The sequence below is a fragment of the Scyliorhinus canicula genome, chromosome 23 (genome assembly GCF_902713615.1).
Source record: "Scyliorhinus canicula chromosome 23, sScyCan1.1, whole genome shotgun sequence".
NCBI lineage: Eukaryota > Metazoa > Chordata > Chondrichthyes > Carcharhiniformes > Scyliorhinidae > Scyliorhinus > Scyliorhinus canicula.
In genome coordinates this window covers 134,157-156,263 of record NC_052168.1, presented here as the reverse complement: position 1 = coordinate 156,263, position 22,107 = coordinate 134,157, and the positions used below count along the sequence as shown (strand labels likewise).

The following is a 22,107-nucleotide window of genomic DNA, read 5'->3' as shown; positions in this document are numbered from 1 at the left end:
TCCCTAATTACCCTTCAGAAGGTGGTGGTCAGTTGCCTTCTTGAGCCGCTGCAGTCCTTGAGGTGTAGGTACACCCACTGTGCTGTTAGGGAGGGAGTTCCAGGATGTTGCCCCCGGTGAAGGAATGGCCAATATATTTCCAAGTCAGGGTGGTGAGTGACTTGGAGGGGAACCTCCAGGTGGTGGGGTTCCCAGGTATCTGTTTCCTTTGTCCTTCTAGATGGTAGTGGTTGTGGGTTTGGAAGGTGCTGCCTAAGGAGCCTTGGTGAGTTGCTGCAGTGTATTTTGTAGATGGTACACGGCTGCTGCCGTACGCTGGTGGTGGAGGGTTTGAATGTTTCTGGAAGGAGGAGCAATCAAGCGGGGCTGCTTTGTCCTGGATGGTGTTGAGTGTTTTGAGTGTTGTTGGAGCTTCACTCATCCAGGCAAGTGGAGAATATTCCATTACACTCCCAACTTGTGCCTTGTAGATGGTGGACAGGCTTTGAGGGGTCAGGAGGTGAGTTACTCACCATAAGATGTTCAACATTTGACCTGCCCTGGTAGCCACAGTATTAATGTGGCTAGTCCAGTTCAGTTTCTGATCAATGGTAACCCCCAGGATGTTGATTGTGGGGGATTCAGCGATGGTAATGCCATTGAATGTCAAGGGGCGAGGGTTAGATCCTCTCTTGTAGAAGAACGTTGCCTGTGTGGCGCGAATGTAGCTTGTTGATTGTCAGCCCCAAGCCGGAATATTCTCCAGGTCTTGCTGCATTTGGACACGGACTGCTTCATTATCTGAGGAGTCGCGAATGGTGCTGAACATCGTGCAGCCATCCACAAACATTATTATGGAATCCCATTGGAGTAAATCTCCTGTGGATTAGGGGTTTGACATCCTTCCTAAATGATAAATTAGGGGCTAAAAAGAGTGAGAAAATTGGGAAAATAGTATCAACAAAGAATAAGCATTGGAGAAACTTAAGGGATAAAAATACAACAAATGCTGAGAGCTGTTGGCCTACACCCCAGGGTTCTGAAGGATTTGGCTGCAGAAACAAATCACTTCATATCTCTCTGGGTAAAGTTTCATGTCTTGTGGTCCTGTTTCACTAATGCTAATTTCATTCTGCTGCAGCCCAGCACGATGCTCCTCACTGTTTTCTACATTTCCAAATTTCGTGAAACATAGAAAATAAGACCAGGAGGAGGCCATTCGGCCCTTCAAATCCACTCCGCCATTAATTATGGCTGATTATAGATAGATAGAACAGTACAGCACAGAACAGGCCCTTCGGCCCTCGATGTTGTGCCGAGCAATGATCACCCCACTCAAATCCACATATCCACCCTATACCCGTAACCCAACAACCCCCCCCCTTAACCTTACTTTTAAGGACACTACGGGCAATTTAGCATGGCCAATCCACCTAACCCGCACATCTTTGGACTGTGGGAGGAAACCGGAGCACCCGGAGGAAACCCACGCACACACGGGGGAGGACGTGCAGACTCCGCACAGACAGTGACCCAGCCGGGAACTGAACCTGGGACCCTGGAGCTGTGAAGCATTTATGCTAACCACCATGCTACCGTGCTGCCCCATCTAATTATCTAACTCAATATCCCATCCTGCCTTCTCTCCATCTCCTTTCATCCCCTTCACCCCAAATGCTATGTTTTCGCCTCAGCTACTTCCTGTGGTAATGAATCCCACAGGCCGACCACTCTCCGGGTGATGAAATTTCTCCTCATCTCCGTCCTAAGTGGTCTACTCCGTATCCTCAGACTGTGACCCCTGGTTCTGGACACCCCCACCATCGGGAAAATCCTTCCTGCATCTACCCTGTCTGGTGCTGTTAGAATTTTATAGGTTTCTATGAGATCCCCCCTCATTCTTCAGAACTCCAGCGACTACAATCCTAAATGATTCAATCTCTCCTCGTACATCAATCCCACCATCTCAGGAATCAGTCTGGTAAACCTTCGCTGCTCTCCCTCCACAGCTAGAACATCCTTCCTCAGATAAGGAGACCAAAACTGCTCACAATACTCCAGGTGTGATCTTAGCAAGGCCCGGAATAATAACAGCAACACATCCCTGCTCCTGTACCTGAATCCTCTCTGTACAGACGCTGCCAGACCTGCTGAGGTTTTCATGCATTTTTGTTTTTATTTCAGATTTCCAGCAACTGCAGTATTTCATTTTCCTTGTAGTGTAATCAGTAACCTAGGATATTCATCATATTCCTTCAGATAAATGTAATGAAGAGCTGAGGCAACAGTATCCCTTGAGTATCAAAACCATCCCACCAATTGATGTCTCCTACTATGTCTCCGACAAGCTAACTCATCTCCTATTTCCTGGAATTACATTTTTCCCAACTGTCCCTTTTTGTGCAACCTTGTTAAATTACCTCTGGAGGTCATTATAATTAAAATTTACAGAAACTCTTATCCACCACACCAATTACCATCACAAAGATATAAAACCAGACATGACTTAACCTTTACAAATCTATGCTGGCTCTCTGATCAGTTCATATAATCCAAACGTTCAGTCACTCTGTCCCTTGTAACATTTCGAACATGGATCAAAGATGTGTGCATGGGATTGATGTACCGATCAACTACCATCTAATTAAAATGATGTGGAGATGCCGGCGTTGGACTGGGGTGAGCACAGTAAGAAGTCTTACAACACCAGGTTAAAGTCCAACAGGTTTGTTTCAAACACGAGCTTTCGGAGCGCAGCTCCTTCCTCAGGTGAATGGAGAGGTATGTTCCAGAAACATTTATATAGACAAAGTCAGAGATGCCAGACAATGCTTGGAATGCGAGCATTTGCAAGTAATCAAATCATACAGATCCAGAGATAGGGAGTAATCCCAGGTTAAAGAGGTGTAAATTGTCTCAAACCAGGACAGTTGGTTGGATTTGGTTTGAAGGCAAGTAGTGGGGGTGTGGGGATGACCTTAGCAAGATGTTCATCTTCATTGATGATGTATTGAAGGCTGCGAAGAAGATGTCGTAGTTTCTCCACCCCAGGAAAGTACTGGACGACGAAGGATACTCTGTCAGTTGTGTCCCGTGTTTGACTTTTGAGGAGGTCGGTGCGGTTTTTTGCTGTGACACGTTGGAACTGTTGATCGATGAGTCAAGCGCCATATCCCGTTCGTACGGGGGCATCTTTCAGTGTCTGTAGATGTCTGTTACGCTCCTATCTAATTAAAAAGCAAAACAGACTCGAGGGGCTGAATGACTTCTTCTTGCCCCTGAAACGTTTCTGTATTTTATCTTTGGCAGATTTGACAAATCTCTGGAGTAAAGTTCAATCGTTTGTGTTTCTTTTTCTATTTTCAGCGCCACTCATTGCCTCCGATTTGCACACACAACATGCTGGATGACTCTACAGATCCAATTCTGAACACAATCCGACGCATCGGCCTGTTCAACCATCCGAATGACCGAGTGAAGGTGAGGAACTGGACTGAGTGGAGAATGTGTTCTTCGCTTGATCGTTTCAATCTTACCTCAATAGGTGTCCACTCCAAAATGTTTGAGTGAATTTTGTGTTAATCACTGAACATTATACGAGTGTTATGGAAAAGAGCTCTTCCCATTTTGAAATTCCAGTGACTGAGACCACAACACAGACCTCAGTTCTCCAGAGACTTTGAGGTAAGCACAACAAAGCCTTTCTGACACAGTGCTGTGTGGTTTCTGATGCATGATTCACCACTTTGCCGGGCTGACCAGTTCCATCTCCACACTGAGCTGTTCTTTATGGAAAGCACCGTGTTCTGGACCCATGGACCCTCCTGTGTTACCAACTCCAATCAGTACCTGGGGGTTGCCGAGTACGGGGGTCTCCAGCCCCCTCAGCTAGGGGAGGGGTGTCCCCCGAACATTCAGGGATCGCCGAGTGTGTCAGGATGAAGGGGTCATGCACACTGCCCGCATATTGGCCGCAGCTGATGGTCACAGACTTTCATTGAGTGGTACCCCTTACGGATTTTGTAGAACGGCCTGTTATCCATAGGTGTCCCTAGGGCTACATGCATCCCGTCTATCACCCCCTGGACCTGGGGCATGCCGGCGATGTCGGCGAACCTGGGCATCCTGGTGGCCTCCGTCCACATCAAAATGGATGTATTGATCTACCTGGGCATATTGGGCCTCTGTGAAGGTGTGGATGCACCTGTGCTCAAAGGTCCGTGAGATCCCGGCAGGTCCCCACTCAGCGACTGGAAGGACCCCGTCGCATAGACGTTCAGGGCGACCATCACCTTGATAGTCACCAGGAGCGGCTGTCCTCCCCCATACCCCCTGCTGTGCCAGGTGTGTCAGATATCTTGCACTGTCTCTCTGTTCAGCCAGAGTCTCCGATGGCATGCCCAGTCCGGCAGGTACTCGAATGACAGGCGGTGCCAGTACACACGAGGCCTCATGCAGCACCTCCTTGGCACCTCCTCCTCCTTGGCCTGTTGGGCAGCTGGCCCTCCAGCCTGTGTGTCTGCCACCTGCCCCTCTGCTGCCCCCTCCACTGCAGCCTGTTCCGTTGCTGCAATTTCCCCCTCCTCTCCGAGCGGCTCACACTCATGTGGCCACAGGGCATCCCCTAGAGCTGCCAGCATTGCTGGTCGAATTCCAAATGGCATTGTCTGCAGGGGGTGAAAAGCCAACATGTAAGCATGGCACATACTCCCGTACCAACCAGGTTCCATGGGCTGCATGGTGGGCCCGGTTGGCACTGCGGGCTCCCGCGTTGCATGTTCCCCCCACAACCCCTCACACCTGCCCCGTCTGTGTCTGGCACCGTGAAAGTATCCGGGAATGTAGATTCTCAGGCCCTGAGGATTTATCAAACTTCAATCCTGTCAGTTTCCCAACACCATTTCTCGACTAATATTGATCTCCATCAGTTCCTCCCTCTCACTAAACCCTGTGTTACCCAACATTTCTGGTATAGTTATTTATATTCTCCTTTGTGAAGTCAGAACCAAAGTATGTGTTTAATTGCTCAGCCATTTCTTTGTTGCCCAATATAAATTCCCCTGGTTGTGACTGGAAGGGACCTACAGTTGTCTTCACCAATTTATTTATCTTCACAAACATCAGGGGCTGGATTCTTTGCCTGCCCCGCCACATTTCTGCCCCGACCCGCTGGTGGGATTCTCTGTTACGCCAGCCGGTCAATGGGGTTGTGGGGCAGCCGTCGGGAAACCCCGGGTGCCGGCAAAGCGGAGAATCCCGCTCCTGGTCACTGAACATTTTCTGGCAGTGGTAGATAGATTCTTGAATAACAAGGGAGTCAAAGGTTACCAGGGTATGTGGAATATGGAGTTAAGGGCGCAATCGTATGCCATGACCTTATGGAATGTCGGAGCAGGCTCGAGGGGCCGAGTGGCCTACTGCTCCTAATTCATGTGTTGGAATGATCATTCTCGTGTTGCCACTTTCGCGCTCACTGTATTTCCCCCAGAGCCCTTCACACTACATCCTGCTTGTGTGTTGGTGATTTCTGACATTCACATGTGTTCAAAAATTTACAGTGGAAAATCATGTTTATCTTTTTTCACCAAATTTGGAATTTTAGGCATTTCTTCCCAGGGTCCTCTGATGCAAAAAGGAAAATATGAGCAACCTATGCTTTCATTCCATATTAAGAAGTCTTACAACACCAGGTTAAAGTCCAACATCTTTGTTTCAAACACTAGCTTTCGGAGAACTGCTCCTTCCTCAGGTGAATGAAGAGGTAGGTTCCAGAAACCTGACGCGCTACAATGCAGAATCGCTGAGCAGAAACTTATAGCTAAGTTCTGCACACATGAGTGCGGCCTCAACTGGGACCTGGGATTCATGTCGCATTACATTCACCCCCCACCATCTGGCCTGGGCTTGTGAAATCCTACCAACCGTCCTGGTTTGAGACAATTCACACCTCTTTAATCTGGGATCACCCCTCTCTCTGCATCTGTAAAGACTTAATTACCTGCAAATGCTCGTATTCAAAGCATTGTCTGGCATCTTTGAATTTGTCTATATATATGTTTCTGGAACCCACCTCTCCATTCACCTGAGGAAGGAGCAGTGCTCCGAAAGCTAGTGTTTGAAACAAACCTGTTGGGCTTTAACCTGGTGTTGTAAGACTTCTTACTGTGCTCACCCCAGTCCAACGCCGACATCTTCACATCATTCCATTGAAGTTGTCACCTTGTTTCTGGGACTATCCCAGCTTTTCACTGCTGATGTTTGGGGGACCTCGGCTCCTCCGCGGTGTTGTGCAGGTGGGTTTTTTTCAGTCTAAAAGGTACAGAAATAAGCATTTTCCCATTGTTTAGGTGATCTTCCATCCAGAATTCTTGAGTTCCACAAGCCCACTGCTTCCACTCGACTATGAAGAATTTGTACGTGGCTGTCACTTGGGGGTATTTCCTTCATATTACGAACCATGGGGCTATACACCAGGTGAGTGCAGTGATACATGCTCTGCACTTCAACTAGACTTGTAGTTGGGAAGTGGAAATGTTGTGTGCCACAAGCCATGGTGGGGGAATTATTTCCTGCTACAACTGCTGGAGCCAACATCTTTGTGAAAATGTTCACTGATTATCTGTGGTCGCCATTATTTCTGGAACTTTCCACATGTGCGCACTTAGTACTTCCCACTTCCCAACGTCCTGTCCAAGATGTGCTCCACCTTATAACGCTCCCTGGAAACAGCATTGCAACCACCTGGTTCCACATTCAAATATATTGAAATAATGTGAGTTCCTGTACTGATGGTGTAGTTACAGAGTAAACTGACCACAACAAGTTTGGGCATGTACTGTTGGGAGAAACTTGTTGTCTGCAGGCAAGAGTAAGTGTAACAACTATGGAAGGACTCCAATGGGAATAGTGTGTGCAACAGTTTTCAGAGAGGGAGAAATCACAGGCTCTCCATCAGCTAAAGAGCTGAAGTTGCTAAAAGGGTCAGGCAGAATTTCGGGTGGGACACTTTGCAACAAGTAATTTTGTGAACAAGTTGTAAGTCTACCCCCAGCCAAAAGGGCTGTGTTTTTTGGGAGGGGGGTTTTGCACAGATGTCCTTAAATAACCAACCCTAATGACTCTTGGTTGAGCTGACCTTTGGACTGTCATTATGATGTGGTGGGAACACCTTGGACAGTATTAATATAAAAGAGTCAATGGCATCACTGCTGAAATGGGGATCCCCATTCACAATGGGGTGTTAGTTGTCAGAAACCAGCTCTGCATTGAGGAAGTTAATCTAAGGTCAGGACAATGTGACCCCTTGGGATTTGAGGAACAGAATCACAGCTGTGCCACGTTGATGCTGAACTTCCAGATAACTGAATGGAGCGACTTGCTGAAGGAAACAAAGCATTAGCCACTTGCCCGCTCTGTTTGGAAGTCAGCTAAAAATATAGCCAGTGGCACAAAGATATTGTGATCAGAGGGATGAGACTGCTTTCATGGGTTTCATTATCTTTGGTGAGAAGAGCAGCACGGTGGCCTAGTGGTTAGCACTGCTGCCTCACGGCGCCAAGGTCCCAGGTTCGATCCCAGCCCTGGGTCACTGTCCATGTGGAGTTTGCACATTCTCTCCGTGTCTGTGTGGGTCTCACCCCCACAACCCAAAGATGTGCAGGGTAGGTGGATTGGCCACGCTAAATTGCCCTTAATTGGAAAAAATAATTGGGTAATCTAAATTTATATATAAAAAATAATTTGGTGAAGCTGGATAAAAGTAGTGAGAGCCAAACACAGGAGCAATGTTGGAAAAATATATAATTTGGATAAATAAATGAAGGAAAAATGTTGTAGGGTGATTGAGAAAGAGAAGAAGGTTGTGACTCATTGAAAAGCTCAAGAATTAAGACAGAGGATCAGATTAATGGCCTCCATCTTTGCTGCAGGATTCTATAATTCGATAAATTCTTCTTAAATTTGTATGAATTAACATAATTTAAAGTTATATTATTGTCAAAGTTGCTTCTGTGACCAAAACAAAAGCCCAAATTCTAAAATACGACAGCCAATTACAAGATTGTGATATTTGATGTCATTTCTTGCTTCACCTATTGCTCTACAGAAATGGAAAGTGTAATTAATGCCGGGTCCCAGTCAGACTCAAATTAAGATCCACTCAGTGTGAGACAGGATGCAACATTTTGGGCACGATCTAATTTAGAATTTAGAACAGTACAGCACAGAACAGGCCCTTCGGCCCTCGATGTTGTGCCGAGCAATGATCACCCTACTCAAACTCACGTATCCACCCTATACCCGTAACCCAACAACTCCCCCTTAACCTTACTTTTTAGGACACTACGGGCAATTTAGCATGGCCAATCCACCTAACCCGCACATCTTTGGACTGTGGGAGGAAGCCGGAGCACCCGGAGGAAACCCACGCACACACGGGGAGGACGTGCAGAATCCGCACAGACAATGACCCAGCCGGGAATCGAACTTGGGACCCTGGAGCTGTGAAGCATTGATGCTAACCACTATGCTACCGTGCTCCCTTGTTGGTCTTGTTGCTCGCGGCGAGGCCATTAAATCTCATGCGAGGCATCTCGCGAGATTCCCGATGCTTGGAACACCTCACGAGATCTAGCGAGATTTTGCAATGGACCTCGCCCTCATTGGGCGAGATCTAGATTAACAGATATAGGTGAGCCACCGGAATCTCCCAGGCCATCGGAATCTCCCAGGCCATCGGAATCTCCCAGGCCACCGGAATCTCCCAGGCCATCGGAATCTCCCAGGCCACTGGAATCTCCCAGGCCATCGGAATCTCCCAGGCCACCGGAATCTCCCAAGCCAACGGAATCTCCCAAGCCAACGGAATCTCCCAGGCCACGGGAATCTCCCAGGCCATCGGAATCTCCCAGGCCATCGGAATCTCCCAGGCCACCGGAATCTCCCAGGCCACCGGAATCTCCCAAGCCAACGGAATCTCCCAGGCCACGGGAATCTCCCAGGCCATCGGAATCTCCCAGGCCATCGGAATCTCCCAGGCCACCGGAATCTCCCAGGCCCCCGGAATCTCCCAGGCCATCGGAATCTCCCAGGCCACGGGAATCTCCCAGGCCACGGGAATCTCCCAGGCCATCGGAATCTCCCAGGCCCCCGGAATCTCCCAGGCCCTCGGAATCTCCCAGGCCCCCGGAATCTCCCAGGCCCCCGGAATCTCCCAGGCCCCCGGAATCTCCCAGGCCCCCGGAATCTCCCAGGCCCCCGGAATCTCCCAGGCCCCCGGAATCTCCCAGGCCCCCGGAATCTCCCAGGCCCCCGGAATCTCCCAGGCCACCGGAGGTGCTCGGGGGCTCGGGGGAACGGGGGCTCGGGGGCTCTGGGCACTGGGGCTCGGGGGAACGGGGGCTCGGGGGAACGGGGGCTCGGGGGAACGGGGGCTTGGGGGCTTGGGGGCTCTGGGCACTGCGCTCGGGGGCTTGGGGGCTCGGGGAAACGGGGGCTCGGGGGCTCTGGGCACTGCGCTCGGGGGCTTGGGGGCTTGGGGCCTCGGGGGAACAGGGGAACGGGGGAACGGGGCTTGGGGGCTCTGGGCACTGCGCTCGGGGACTCGGGGGCACTAGGCACTGGGCAGGGAACTCCTGCTGGCACCGTCCTGCCTGTTCTCCATAACCCTTCAACACATTACTAATTAAAAATCTGTCTAACTCCTCCTTAAATGTACTCACCGTCCCAGCATCCACCGCACTCTGGGGTAGCGAATTCCAGATTCACAACCCTACGGGAGAAGTTGCTTCTCCTCGTCTCTGTTTTAAATTTGCTGCCTCTTATCCTGAGACTGTGACCTCTCGTTCTAGAATGTTCCACAAGAGGAAGCATCCACTCCATGTCTACTTTATCCATACCTTTTATCATCTTATATACCTTAATTTGATCTCTCCTCATTGTTCTAAACTCTAGAGAGTATCAGCCTAAACTATTCAAACTCTCTTCATACGACAAACCCCTCATCTCTGGAATCAATCTAGTGAACCCCCGAGGTAGTTCAATATCAATTATTTATTTATTACATTTAATTGTATTCAAGAAGTGGCCTCAGCAAGTGGTTCATGTGTAACTCTGTAAATAGGAACATATTGAACTGTGGTTGTTGGACTGGGAGGTGAATGTTTACAATGGGTTTCAAGGAAATAACAGTGAGTGAAGATTTGTTCCATTTCTATCCTTCACCACTTGGATTTCTGCCAGGGTCACTTGGCTTCTGACCTCATTACAACCTTGGGGGGTGAGTGGGTGTTGCCAGGGGTGAGTGGGGTGTTGCCAGGGGTGAGTGGGGGGTTGCCAGGGGTGAGTGAGGTGTTGCCAGGGGTGAGTGGGGGGTTGCCAGGGGTGAGTGGGGGGTTGCCAGGGGTGAGTGGGGGGTTGCCGGGGGTGAGTGGGGGGTTGCCGGGGGTGAGTGGGGGGTTGCCAGGGGTTGGGTAGAGGTGGTGCCTGGGGGTGAGGGGAGGATGGGGGTGACAGGTGGTGCAGAATGTTTCCTGGGCCTGGCACCCATGACTTCCAGGCAAACTCCATGTGCTCGCTGTGCGCAGGGCAGCCTTCAAATACTGCGGGCGAATCATTGAGGCACTGAGGTGTCGGCCGGGGTGGGCAAATCAGAGTTTTCCCGCCAGTCAGCGATATGGCATGGAGACTAATTGCTGCACAATATGGCGTAAAATCGTTGTCGGAGGCTCAATGCCACTTTTCCCATCCTGCGTGGGTCTGATCCAGCTGGAACTGATTGTTTCTTAATACTGATTGGGTTGTGAGTTAACCAGCACTGATGATAATCTGTGAAAATCCCCTTAATCACCACATTCCGCCACCTGTTCGGTACACTGAGGGAGAATTCAGAATGTCCAATTCACCTAACACGTCTTTTGGGACTTGTGGGAGGAAACCGGAGCACCCGGAGGAAGCCCACGCAGACACGGGGAGAACGTGCAGACTTTGCACAGACAGTGACCCAAGCCAAAAATAAAATTGGGACCCTGACGCTGCGAAGCAACAGTGCTAACCACTGTGTTACCGTGCTGCCCATAGTATAACCAGTCAGCTGTTGTAGCAGCTGCGAGATAGGGGTGAGGACCCCGAGATGTGTCACTGGGTTCTGTGTAAATACTGCTGTTGTGCTGAATAAACAGTGGCACAGGGACCCTCTAATATTGCATTCAGACTTGGGGGAGGGTGGGGAGGTTGGGATTGTTTTAGGGGCCTTGGAAATTGGGGCACCATTTAGAAATGGCATCCTGATCTCTCGCGACAACGGGGAGTTGCGGAGAACAGGTGTGGTCTCGGCTCTGTGTTCCCCATTCAGGTCCCTCATTCTACACGAGTCACGTTGACTAGTCATGTGTTTGTCGGCAATGCGAGCACACGGGAACACGCAATTAAACGTGCTCCCTAGGCAACATTTCTCCCTTTTGGGACAATTAGACCCTTGGTGTAAGAATCACTGTTTTAAAAATATTTTTGTTCTCCTTTTTCACTTTTTCTTCAAGATTTACACCCACCAGCAAACAATAAACGGTCATGAACACAATGTCAATCCCCTTATTAACAACGACAATCACATCCTCCTGCCAAACAACAGCCTGCATGGCAACATAAACATTAAATAAAAAAGGAATCAAGAATCACCCATAGTCACCATTAACACAACAGTCCCTCTCCCAAGGCCCCCCCGCCCGCTCATATTCAATGCCATCCAATCCCCGAAAGTGTACAATGAATGGCGCCCATGACCCCCCCCCCCCCCCCCCCCCCCCCCCCGCCAATTCCCCTTCCAGAATCCTCCCCTCCACTTCCTCTTGAAAACACCCCACCCAGTTAGAATCACTGTTTTTAATGGGGATTTTTAATGTTGATATGATTTTAATTCTGTTTCTGAATAATCCTTTCTCTCCCAGCGGAATGCACAGTGTTGGGAATCCCCAGTGTTTCCACCAATTTGTCTGGATTTGGCTGCTTTATGGAACGACACATCACGGACCCTTCTTCATACGGTGAGCGTCTGTAAACAGGGCTCTCTGTGTGGCACAGTCATTATTCAGGATCAACCTGTGCTCCTCAAATCTAATGCTTCCAGATTGTGTCCTATCTCCATTGCCCTCTCTCTTCACTCCCCCCCCCTCTCCATTTCCCCCCCTCTTCATCCCCCTCTCCATTCCCCTCTCTCTCCATTCCCTCTCTCTCTCCATTCCCTCTCTCTCTCCATTCCCCCCTCTCCATTCCCCTCTGAATTAAATGGCTGTGGTTGATGTCTAGAAAGATTAATCTGAGAGCAATAGAGAGAGGTGTTATCCCATTTGATAGTGTGCTGGGATTTTCACACATATAAACACCATATATTATCATATATAAACACACCATATATAGACACCATATAATCATATATAGGCACCATATATTACCATTTACGGACACCATATATTATATATAGACACCAGTTCAGTGATGTAGGGAGAATCAAATAGCCACCTTCTCGCCTGATGATTGGAAACACTTACTTGATCTCAGCTGGCTGAGGGAAGTTTATGAAGCTAAAACTATTGATCCTTTTCTGACAGGGCTCTATATTCTGGATCGGCGATTTAAGGGCCTGGATGAATGCTGCAATCAGTTAACCTCGTTCCTATACAGCTTCTCACAGCAATCACGCCGACAACGCATCATTCAGAGAAATCGCACCGAACGACTTTCTGATTTGTTGGACTGGCGCTACCTCGGCCGGGTAAGCACATATTTGGAAGGGAACCATACAAAGTTCACCCTTCCACAAACATTCAATCCCTCCACCATTGACGCACAGTGGCAGCCGTGTGTACCATCTACAAGATGCACTGCAGCAACTCACCAAGGTTCCTTAGACAGCACCTTCCAAACCCACAACCACTACCATCTAGAAGGACAGGAGCAGCAGATACCTGGGAACACCACCACCTGGAGGTTCCCCTCCAAGTCACTCACCACCCTGACTGGGAAATATATCACCGTTCCTTCACTGTCACTGGGTCAAAATCCTGGTACTCTCTCCCTAACAGCACAGTGGGTGTACCGACACCACATGGACTGCAGTGGTTCAGGAAGGCAACTCACCACCACCTCCTGAAGGGCAACTAGGGATGGGCAATTAATTCAGGGTTAACTACATTAAAAAAATCCTCATCTCCCACCAGGTTCTTTTTCCAATTACCTTAAATGTGTGTTCTCTATTTAGTGGAAAGTGTTTATTTTTACAATCTCTGCAGAAATTGATAACTTTGAAAAATAAATTCAAACCTTCAGCTTATAGCTGAAAAGATGATATGATGAGATTTCAAGTTTTAAGGCCTTTACTGTGGCAAAGACTAAAAGCACATTGGCTAAACACTGGCTGGAATTTTCTGGCCGTTCTTCCTGGCAGGATTTTCCAGTGATGGCGAACCCCCACCTGGGATTCCCGGTGACAGGGGTGCAGAAACCTGATGACGGATCTCACCACCAGCCAATGACAGGCCATCTCCACTGCTGCAAAATACGCTGTGGGGGTGCGGAAATCCAGCCCACTCTCTCTGTAGGTGACATCAACACCCGATAGCATGGATGTGTCTTAAACAACCACACATCTTTGCAATCCAGCCCATACTGCCTGCTTGATCGTTTGGGCGGGATTCTCCGAAATGGAGACAGAGTGTTCGTGCCGTCGCGTTTCACGATGGCGTGAAATGGGCGCAGGCACTACCGATTCAGACCCCCACAGGGTGCCAGCACGGCGCTGGAGCAGTTTACGCCGCACCAGCCTCACTTCCTGGCGCCAAATGGGCGGCGTGCCAACCCGCACATGCTCAGTTGGGCCGTGCCAACCCGCACATGCTCAGTTGGGCCGTGCCAACCCGCACATGCTCAGTTGGGCCGTGCCAACCCGCACATGCTCAGTTGGGCCGTGCCAACCCGCGAATGCACGGGGGACTTCCTCAGCGTGCCGGCCCCGATGCAGCATGGCGCAGGGGTTCAGGGGCCGGCCGCGTAATAAAATAGGGCCGGGTCTGGAGAGGCCGGCCCACCGATCGGTGAGCCCCGATCACGGGCTAGACCCCATCGGAGGCCCCCCCCCCTGGTGAAGGAGTGCTTTTCCCCGCCCCACAGGCCGCCCCCCGACCCTACGCACAGAATTCCCGCCGGCTGCGAGCGGGTGTGGACGGCGCCGGCGGGACTCTGCTGTTTCTGCGCAGCCGCTCAGCTCATCAAGGCCGGAGAATCGGCGGCCCGCTGCTGGCGCCGTGCCAAACACGCTGGCGCAAGTGGAGCCGATTCTCCGCTCCTCGGAGAATTGCCTGCCGGCTTTGGACCGGCGCCGCGGGAAAAAATGGCGTGAATGGCAATTCTCCTACACGGCGCGTCATGGGAGAATCCCACCCTTTGTGTCAGTAACACATCCATTCGTGCGGTGTAAAATTAACGCTGACTATTAATGTGATTAGAACATATTGTGGCTGCAAAAGAAGGTCGAACCAATATATTGAATATATACAAATACTTAATTTTAGGGGTTAACAGGATGGAATTGTCCAGTTTCCCGGTTGAGTCATTTTAAAGCATTTCCCTTGGTCTTATTGTTCCTGTACCCAATTTAAAATGGCACCATTTAGTTAATTTTGTCTTCTCTAATTTTTCTTACCTGTATGTATATTTTACAATATCGGCATTAGATTTCATCTGTCATGTTACTGCCAAATTTATCTGTTTGTTATCCTCCTGAGGTTTGTTAACAGTTTATTCAGTCATTATATTGCCAAGCTTTGGTTTTCTATTTGATCTCCCCTGGGGACTGGAAGGATTTTTGCCAAATATTTTCCGAAATTAGTTCAGGTGTTTGTTCTTTTTTTGTGCCTCAGACATGAGATTCTGTGGCTGGTGAATAGGGTTCACATTGTGCATAAGTTACACCCTGTCCCAATTGGACAGGCTTGGCAATCCAGCTGTTCTTTCCTGCATTGAGGAACTTAATTGGAGAGGCACCTATCTAGATTTGAGGACATAATTTAGCTGTTGGCCATTATATTAATTACTGTCTCCCTAACTTCCTGTCAGGCTCTATTGTTGATTAAATTGTGTGTGTGCCTCTCTCTCTCTCTTTCAGTACTATACCCAAGCCAGATTCCTGGCTCTTGCCAAAGCTTTTCCCAATAGCTTCAGCCAAGATATAGCACAATTATCTGCTGTAAGTACTTATAGAATAAGTGAGTACTTATAGAATAACAACAGCTTGGATACAGCACCTGTACTGAATGGAGGTCAATGTCCGTCTTACAAATGGTGCTTCTGCACTAATGGATAATACTGACCTTAAAGTGGATATTAAAACAAATGCATCAAGACTGGAGTTAGAGCTTCTGGAACTTGTAATAAAATCTGAAGGCACAACAACAGGATTTGATTCCTGGTTATAAACAATTGCAGGTTGATTTCTGCTGCCTGATAGTTTCTGAAAACCCATGCTCTCTGCACCTGGGTTCCCTATCACCTGATAACCTCTGGGATTGGAGATTGTCAGATCATTGACCAATTGGAGGCCATTCATACATTTATTCCAGTCCCACCCTCCGCCCAATCAGACATGGCTATTTTCAGAAGCTGCTGATACGGGTTTGTGTTAATTCTGTGTTTTTAGCATTTGTGTTTATGTCATTTTATTGGTCAGTGTCATAGAACATAGAACATGTGAGAGCACCTTTAAGAAATGAGTCTTTATAAATGGGTATGTATATAAATATCTGTAGTGAGAGTACATTTAAGAAATGGGTTTTTACTACTGCAGTGATGAGAGAGTGTGGGTGGAGCTGGGCTGTCTGTCAGCTTTTTACTTTCATTTTAGGCTGTTTGCTGCAGGGTGTGTTTTAGTTTCATTTTCAGAGCTGGATAGCTGCAGTCACAGCCAGAAGGGGTATTAGTCTCTCTCTCTCTCTCTGTAATCTTAAAAACTCTAAATCAATCCTTTAGTAGTGACTTTAACCTGATGTGTTTCTGTCAAAATTTCTTTTTTTTAAGTCTTATGGATGTTAAAAGGACAGCTTAAGCATGACTTAGTGTTGTATTCTATGGTGGTTGCACTTGAATTAATGGTTGTTAAGATGTTCACTGTATGTTTTAAAAAGGTTAATTTGAGTTCATAGAATTATTGTTTTGCTTTAAAAATACGTTTCCATTTCTGCTGTACCACACCTGTAGAGTGGGCCGTGTGCTCCCCATACCACAATCTATTAAAAGTTGTGGGTCAGGTGAACTCCATGATACACTTTGGGGTTCTCTAAACCCTGGCCCATTACAGTCAGAAATTTCCACTTGGTTGCCCTGCTGTTTTCATCTGAATCAATCAACAGTGGGCAAACGATCGTGGAATTTCTGCATAAATTAATTCCAGCATAAATTGAGTTTCCGCAATGTTTTGCACTTGTTCATGAAGTTGGCTTTACCTCAAAGCTAACCTCATCCCCAGATCTAATTAATCACCATGGCAACTTTCCACCAACATTGGCCCTTTCTGAGCCCTGGAGGAGATTCTGAAAATTAAATAGTCTTTTATTTTAATTGTTTCACAGGATGTGTTTATTACCCTTCCCTAATTGTCCTTGAGAAGGTGGTGATGGGTAGACTTCCAGTGGCAGCCATGGAGTGTGTGGTCGCACATTTCGTGGCTCCTGCTCAAGGTGGATTTTGTTGGTCCTTCCCCACCCGTATGGAGGTTTTTCGAGGGCGAGAGGCGTGTGAGTGCCCAGCGAAGGTAATACTTCTCTGGTGAGATTGGTGTATAAATCAGAGGATGAGGAGTGCCATGGGGAGGCCTCGGAAGACATGGATAAGGTGGCAGAGCCGCTCTGAGCTGTGATTGAGAGAGTGGGGCAGAGGCTGGAGGCTCAGGGCCTGGTGATTCAGAAGGTGGGGGCAGTGGGGGAAATGGCCTCGTTGGAGATGGAGTTGGGGATAGTCTTGGATAGGCAGGAGAGGCTGAGAGAGAAATTGGAGGACCTGGATAAGCGCTCCAGGAGACAGAACGTGAGGATCGTTGGGATGCCGGGGACGGATGCCGTCAAGTATGTAGCGAGGATGTTGGCGAAATTGATGGGGGAAGGGCCCTTCGACCGGCCCTTCCAGGTGGATCGGGCACACAGGGCACTGAGGAGGAGGTGGGGGAGCCACCGAGGGCTGTGGTGGTGTGGCTGCATAGATTCTTGGCCAAGGAGAAGATTTTTCAGTGGGCGAGGCAGACCAGGAGGTGCACCTGGGACAGGAGTGAGCCCCGAGTCTATCAGGACCTGGGTGCGGAGTTGGCAAAGAGGAGAGGTTGATTTAACCAGGTAAAAGCCAACGTCTTCAAGAAGGGAGAGATGTTTGGGGTTCTGCACCCTGCCCACTTGTGGGTGACTCATCAGAAGCAGGACATTTATTTTGACTTGCCGGAGGAGGCGATGGACATTGTGAGGGACCATGGATTGGGAGCAGTGTGAGGACACTGGGCTTTGTGTTTATGGCAGAATATCTGGGGTGGGATTTGATGGGGGAACGGCGATGGTGAATGTGTCTTTTGTTCTTTGTTTGTTGTTGGCTGGATGGAAGGGGAGGGGGGGGGGGGGGGGGGGAGGGGAAGTCAGAGGCCTTTGGCGGGGGCCAGGATGCTAGCTGGTCAGGATAGTTAATGGGAATGAAATGGGGGTTGCCAGGAGGAAGGCATGGAGTGGGGTTGTTCTGCATAATTGATTTTGTCATTTTCAGTTATCTGTCCATATACACAAATATTTAATTCATTAGCCAGTTCATCTCCCAAACTTTGGGAGCAGCAGGTACAGCTGCTCAAGCTCAGGGTTTCTGATCTTTGTTAGTGACCCAGTCAGGTTAGTAAGGATTTCCTCCAGCACATTTCAGGAGGTGATCACCCCACAACTAGAGCAGTAATAATACAGTAATAATCTTTAATTGTCACATATAGGCTTACATTAACACTGCAATAGGACATAGAACATAGAACAGTACAGCCCAGAACAGGCCCTTTGGCCCTCAATGTTGTGCCGAGCTTTGTCCGAAACCAAGATCAAGCTATCCCACTCCCTGTCATTCTGGTGGGCTCCATGTGCCTATCCAATAACCGCTTGAAATTTCCTAAAGTGTCCGACTCCACTATCACAGCAGGCAGTCCATTCCACACCCTAACCACTCTCTGAGTAAAGAACCTACCTCGGACATCCCTCCTATATCTCCCACCCTGAATCTTATAGTTATGCCCCCTTGTAACAGCTACATCCACCCGAGGAAATAGTCTCTGAACGTCCACTCTATCTATCCCCCTCATCATCTTATAAACCTCTATTAAGTCACCTCTCACCCTCCTCTGCTTCAAAGAGAAAAGCCCTAGCTCCCTCAACCTTTCCTCATAAGACCTACCCTCCAATCCAGGCAGCATCCTGGTAAATCTCCTTTGCACCCTTTCCAATGCTTCCACACCCTTCCTATAGTGAGGTGACCATAACTGCACACAATATTCCAAGTGTGGACTCACCAGGGTCATGTACAGTTGTAGCATAGCCCCATGGCTCTTAAACTCAAGCCCCCTGTTAATAAACACAATGAAGTTATTGTGAAAAGCCCCTAGCTGCCACACTACGGCACCTGTTCGGGTACACAGAGGGAGAATTCAGAATGTCCAATTCCCCTAACAGCACGTCTTTCAGGACTTGTGGGAGGAAACCGGAGCACCCGGAGGAAACCCACGCAGACACGGGGAGAACGTGCAGACTCCGCACAGACAGTGACCCAGTCAGGAACCAAACCTGGGACCCTGGCGCTGTGAAGCCACAGTGCTAACCACTGTGCCGCCCTAGTGGATATAACTACCTGCAAGAGTAGGAAGAGGCAGACATTCAGGAATCCTCTGGGAGTGCAGCACTTACTAAACAGTTTTCAGGATTGAATACCAATCAGGGAAACACCAACTTGAAAGTCTGCACCAACTAGTTCGATGGAGGAGACTTAATTTGATGACAGGGATCGGTACAAGGATGACACATTGCAGAGAAGAGACAGATAGTAATAGAAGTAGCACTGAGGGCAGAGAGACGGATGGTACTGGAGTAAAAAACGGTTCAGAATTAGAGAGGATCAGACAGGAGGGAAATGTGAGACTGTCTCCAGGATGGGAGAGGAGTGCATGTCTGTAAATATATGGAGTGCGACAAATAAAGTTGCTGAGCTGTAGGCACAAGTTAGAATGTGGATGTGTGATAAATGGCAACAGGGAATTGGCTGACAGAAGGTTTAGAGTGAGGGAACCTGGGTAGCCAGGCCCACATCAATCTCGTAGCAACAAAACCTGCCCTGACTAGTTTGGAGGACAGAAGATGCTGACATTGGATTCCTGGCCAATGAAGCTGAAATGTATTAATAATAATAATAATAATAATACAGTAATTGCTTATTGTCACGAGTAGACTTCAATGAAGTTACTGTGAAAAGCCCCTAGTCCCCACATTCCGGCGCCTGTTCGGGGAGGCTGGTACGGGAATTGAACGCGTGCTTCTACCTTGTGTGCATTGCAAATCAGCTATTTAGCCCAGTGTGCTAAACCAGCCCCTTTAGTGGTGTCTCAGGGATTAAATGGGAGGTGCATGATTTTCCGCATTGAGCTGCTGTGTGGCACAATGGTTAGCTCTGCTGCCTCACAGCTCCAGAGGCCTGGGTGCGATTCCTACCTCGGGTCACTGTCTGCGTGGAGTTTGCACTTTTTCCCCGTGTCGGCAATGTAAATTGCCCCTTGGTGTACAGGAATGTACAGATTAGGTGGGGTTACGAGGATAGATTGGAGGAGTGGGCCTGGGTAGGGTGGTCTTTCAGAGGGACAGTGCAAACCCGATGGGCTGATTGGCCTCCTTCTGCACTATAGGAATCCTATGGAATTCTATGGATGCTGTCCTGGTTTGCTATCAGCTTTTGGGGGGAGGGGGGTGGGAACTACCGCATATCCTCCAACCTAATGTTGCTGCTAAAATCCCTCATCTCTGAAACATGCGGGGGGGGGGGGGAATCTCCACTGCAGCCTTTTAAACACCTTCCCCAAAGTGCGGTGTCCAGAATTTCATGCATTTCTCTGCCCTGATTGGGGTCAGTTAGTTCTGAATAATAAATCGATGGGTCAAAGGGCCTCCTCTGCTCTGTATTTCTGTGAAATAACAAACGAGAAATCTTTTGCTCCACACGGATAAAATTATCTGAGTGGATTTAGTTTGATTTTTTTAAACTTCCTGTCTTAATATTGAAAGTTGATGATTTTATTCAGTGGGTTGATTTGGAGAAGTGACTGAGTCATGGAGCTAAATTAAATGTCCAAGGTATTAAAAGAGTCCTTGGTTAATATTCAATGTGAAAAATATATTAAATCATTTTGTGTTTTAAAAGGGATTCTGATGTTTACCCAGAGAGTAGTGGGGGTATGGAATGCACTGCCTATGGAAGTAGTTGAGTCGGAAACATTAGGGACCTTCAAGTGGCTATTGGATAGGTACATGGATTACGGTAGAATGATGGGGTGTAGATTCATTTGTTCTTAATCCAGGACAAAAGTTTGGCACAACATCGTGGGCTGAAGGGCCTGTTCTGTGCTGTATTTTTCTATGTTCTATGTTAATATTGGTTTTCTGTGTTGGTTCCTTTGGATCTGTTCCATGTGATCAATAACTTTTGTTTTTCATTATTTCAGAGTTTCCACTATTCACGCCCTGAATCGATCCCACCCTCCCCCTCCTTCTCCGGTGGCTCAACGCCACGTTACAGCGACAGTGAGACTGATAGGTACTACGAGGAAGAAGAGGCTCTGAAAGATCGTAAAAATATCAAGATAGACAGCGTGCTGGATCTACTTCATGAACAGAACAAGAATGTGAAAGATACTTTTGAAGCATTTAGAAATTCCAACATCAATAATCTTAGTACATCTGCGAGATCAAGTGTTCCCTCGAGTGCAACAACAGCAACTAGCCCCATCAAATCTACCAATCCCAGTGCTGCAAACAGGCCGATCAATCCCATTCCCGCTGGTGCTCCCAGCAATCCTGCCTATCCCACTGAGGTTAACAAGCCGATCAATCCCATTCCCTCAAACGCTCCCAGCAATCCTGCCTATCCCACTGAGGTTAACAAGCCGATCAATCCCATTCCCTCAAACGCTCCCAGAAATCCTGCCTATCCCACTGAGGTTAACAAGCCGATCAATCCCATTCCCTCAAACGCTCCCAGCAAACCTGCCAATCCCACTGAGGTTAACAAGCCGATCAATCCCATTCCCTCAAACGCTCCCAGAAATCCTGCCTATCCCACTGAAGTTAACAAGCCGATCAATCCCATTCCCGCTGGTGCTCCCAGCAATCCTGCCAATCCCACTGAAGTTAACAAGCCGACCAGTCCCATTCCCTCAAACGCTCCCAGCAAACCTGCCAATCCCACTGAAGTTAACAAGCTGTCCAATCCCATTCCCGCTAGTGCTCCCAGCAAACCTGCCAATCCTAATGCTGCCAACAAGCCGACCAATCCCAATGATTCCAGTAGCTGAAACAATCCAGGAAATTCCAATGATGCCAACAAGCTACGTAATCAAGCAGTGATATCAATTCCAACAAGACCCAGCTAATCAAGCTACATGTAACTCCATCGAATCCAAGAAACGTACCCATCAGGATATCAACAGTGGACACTATTCCTTTAATCTTTCACCAATCAGAGAGCAATCCAAGTCCAGGGCATGAAAGGATAGAAATTTTCAATAAAACAACTGTGTTCGCTGGTGCAACAATGTGGCATTTGACAGTTGATGCATGTAAACCAACACTGATGGAGGGGGACAATATGTTGACTCAATTGATGTAGATTGAGGTTTATAATTGAGGTGTATGAGCTATGAGGTATAATTGAGGTAAATGAGGTGTAATGATATCATGGTTGTGTTGTAATTCACCGACTGATCACGAGGAGCCTCAATAGTATATAAGTGAATGTTAGAGTCAGGTGACCACAGACTGACTGGAGAGCTGGAAGAGAAAGATTGCTTGTGCATGATCATACCGTTATTTATCT

At 48.3% G+C, this 22,107-nt stretch overlaps 1 protein-coding gene across 4 annotated transcripts in view; it reads left to right on the top strand.

The window, feature by feature from the left end:
• LOC119956543 (glycogen [starch] synthase, muscle-like) overlaps window positions 1–21,826 on the top strand; it is a 67,614-nt gene extending 45,788 nt beyond the window's left edge. For 3 of the 4 annotated variants that reach the window (XM_038783839.1, XM_038783837.1, XM_038783838.1), the window contains exons 12-17: window positions 3,346–3,459; window positions 6,327–6,453; window positions 11,922–12,017; window positions 12,582–12,745; window positions 15,134–15,214; window positions 20,738–21,826. In XM_038783839.1, coding sequence (XP_038639767.1) covers window positions 3,346–3,459; window positions 6,327–6,453; window positions 11,922–12,017; window positions 12,582–12,745; window positions 15,134–15,214; window positions 20,738–21,586 — 1,431 coding nt within the window. In that variant the 3' untranslated portion in view covers window positions 21,587–21,826. The remainder of the gene's footprint in view (window positions 1–3,345; window positions 3,460–6,326; window positions 6,454–11,921; window positions 12,018–12,581; window positions 12,746–15,133; window positions 15,215–20,737) is intronic. The other variant, XM_038783841.1, reaches the window with a different exon arrangement.
• The last annotated feature ends 281 nt before the right edge of the window (window positions 21,827–22,107 follow it).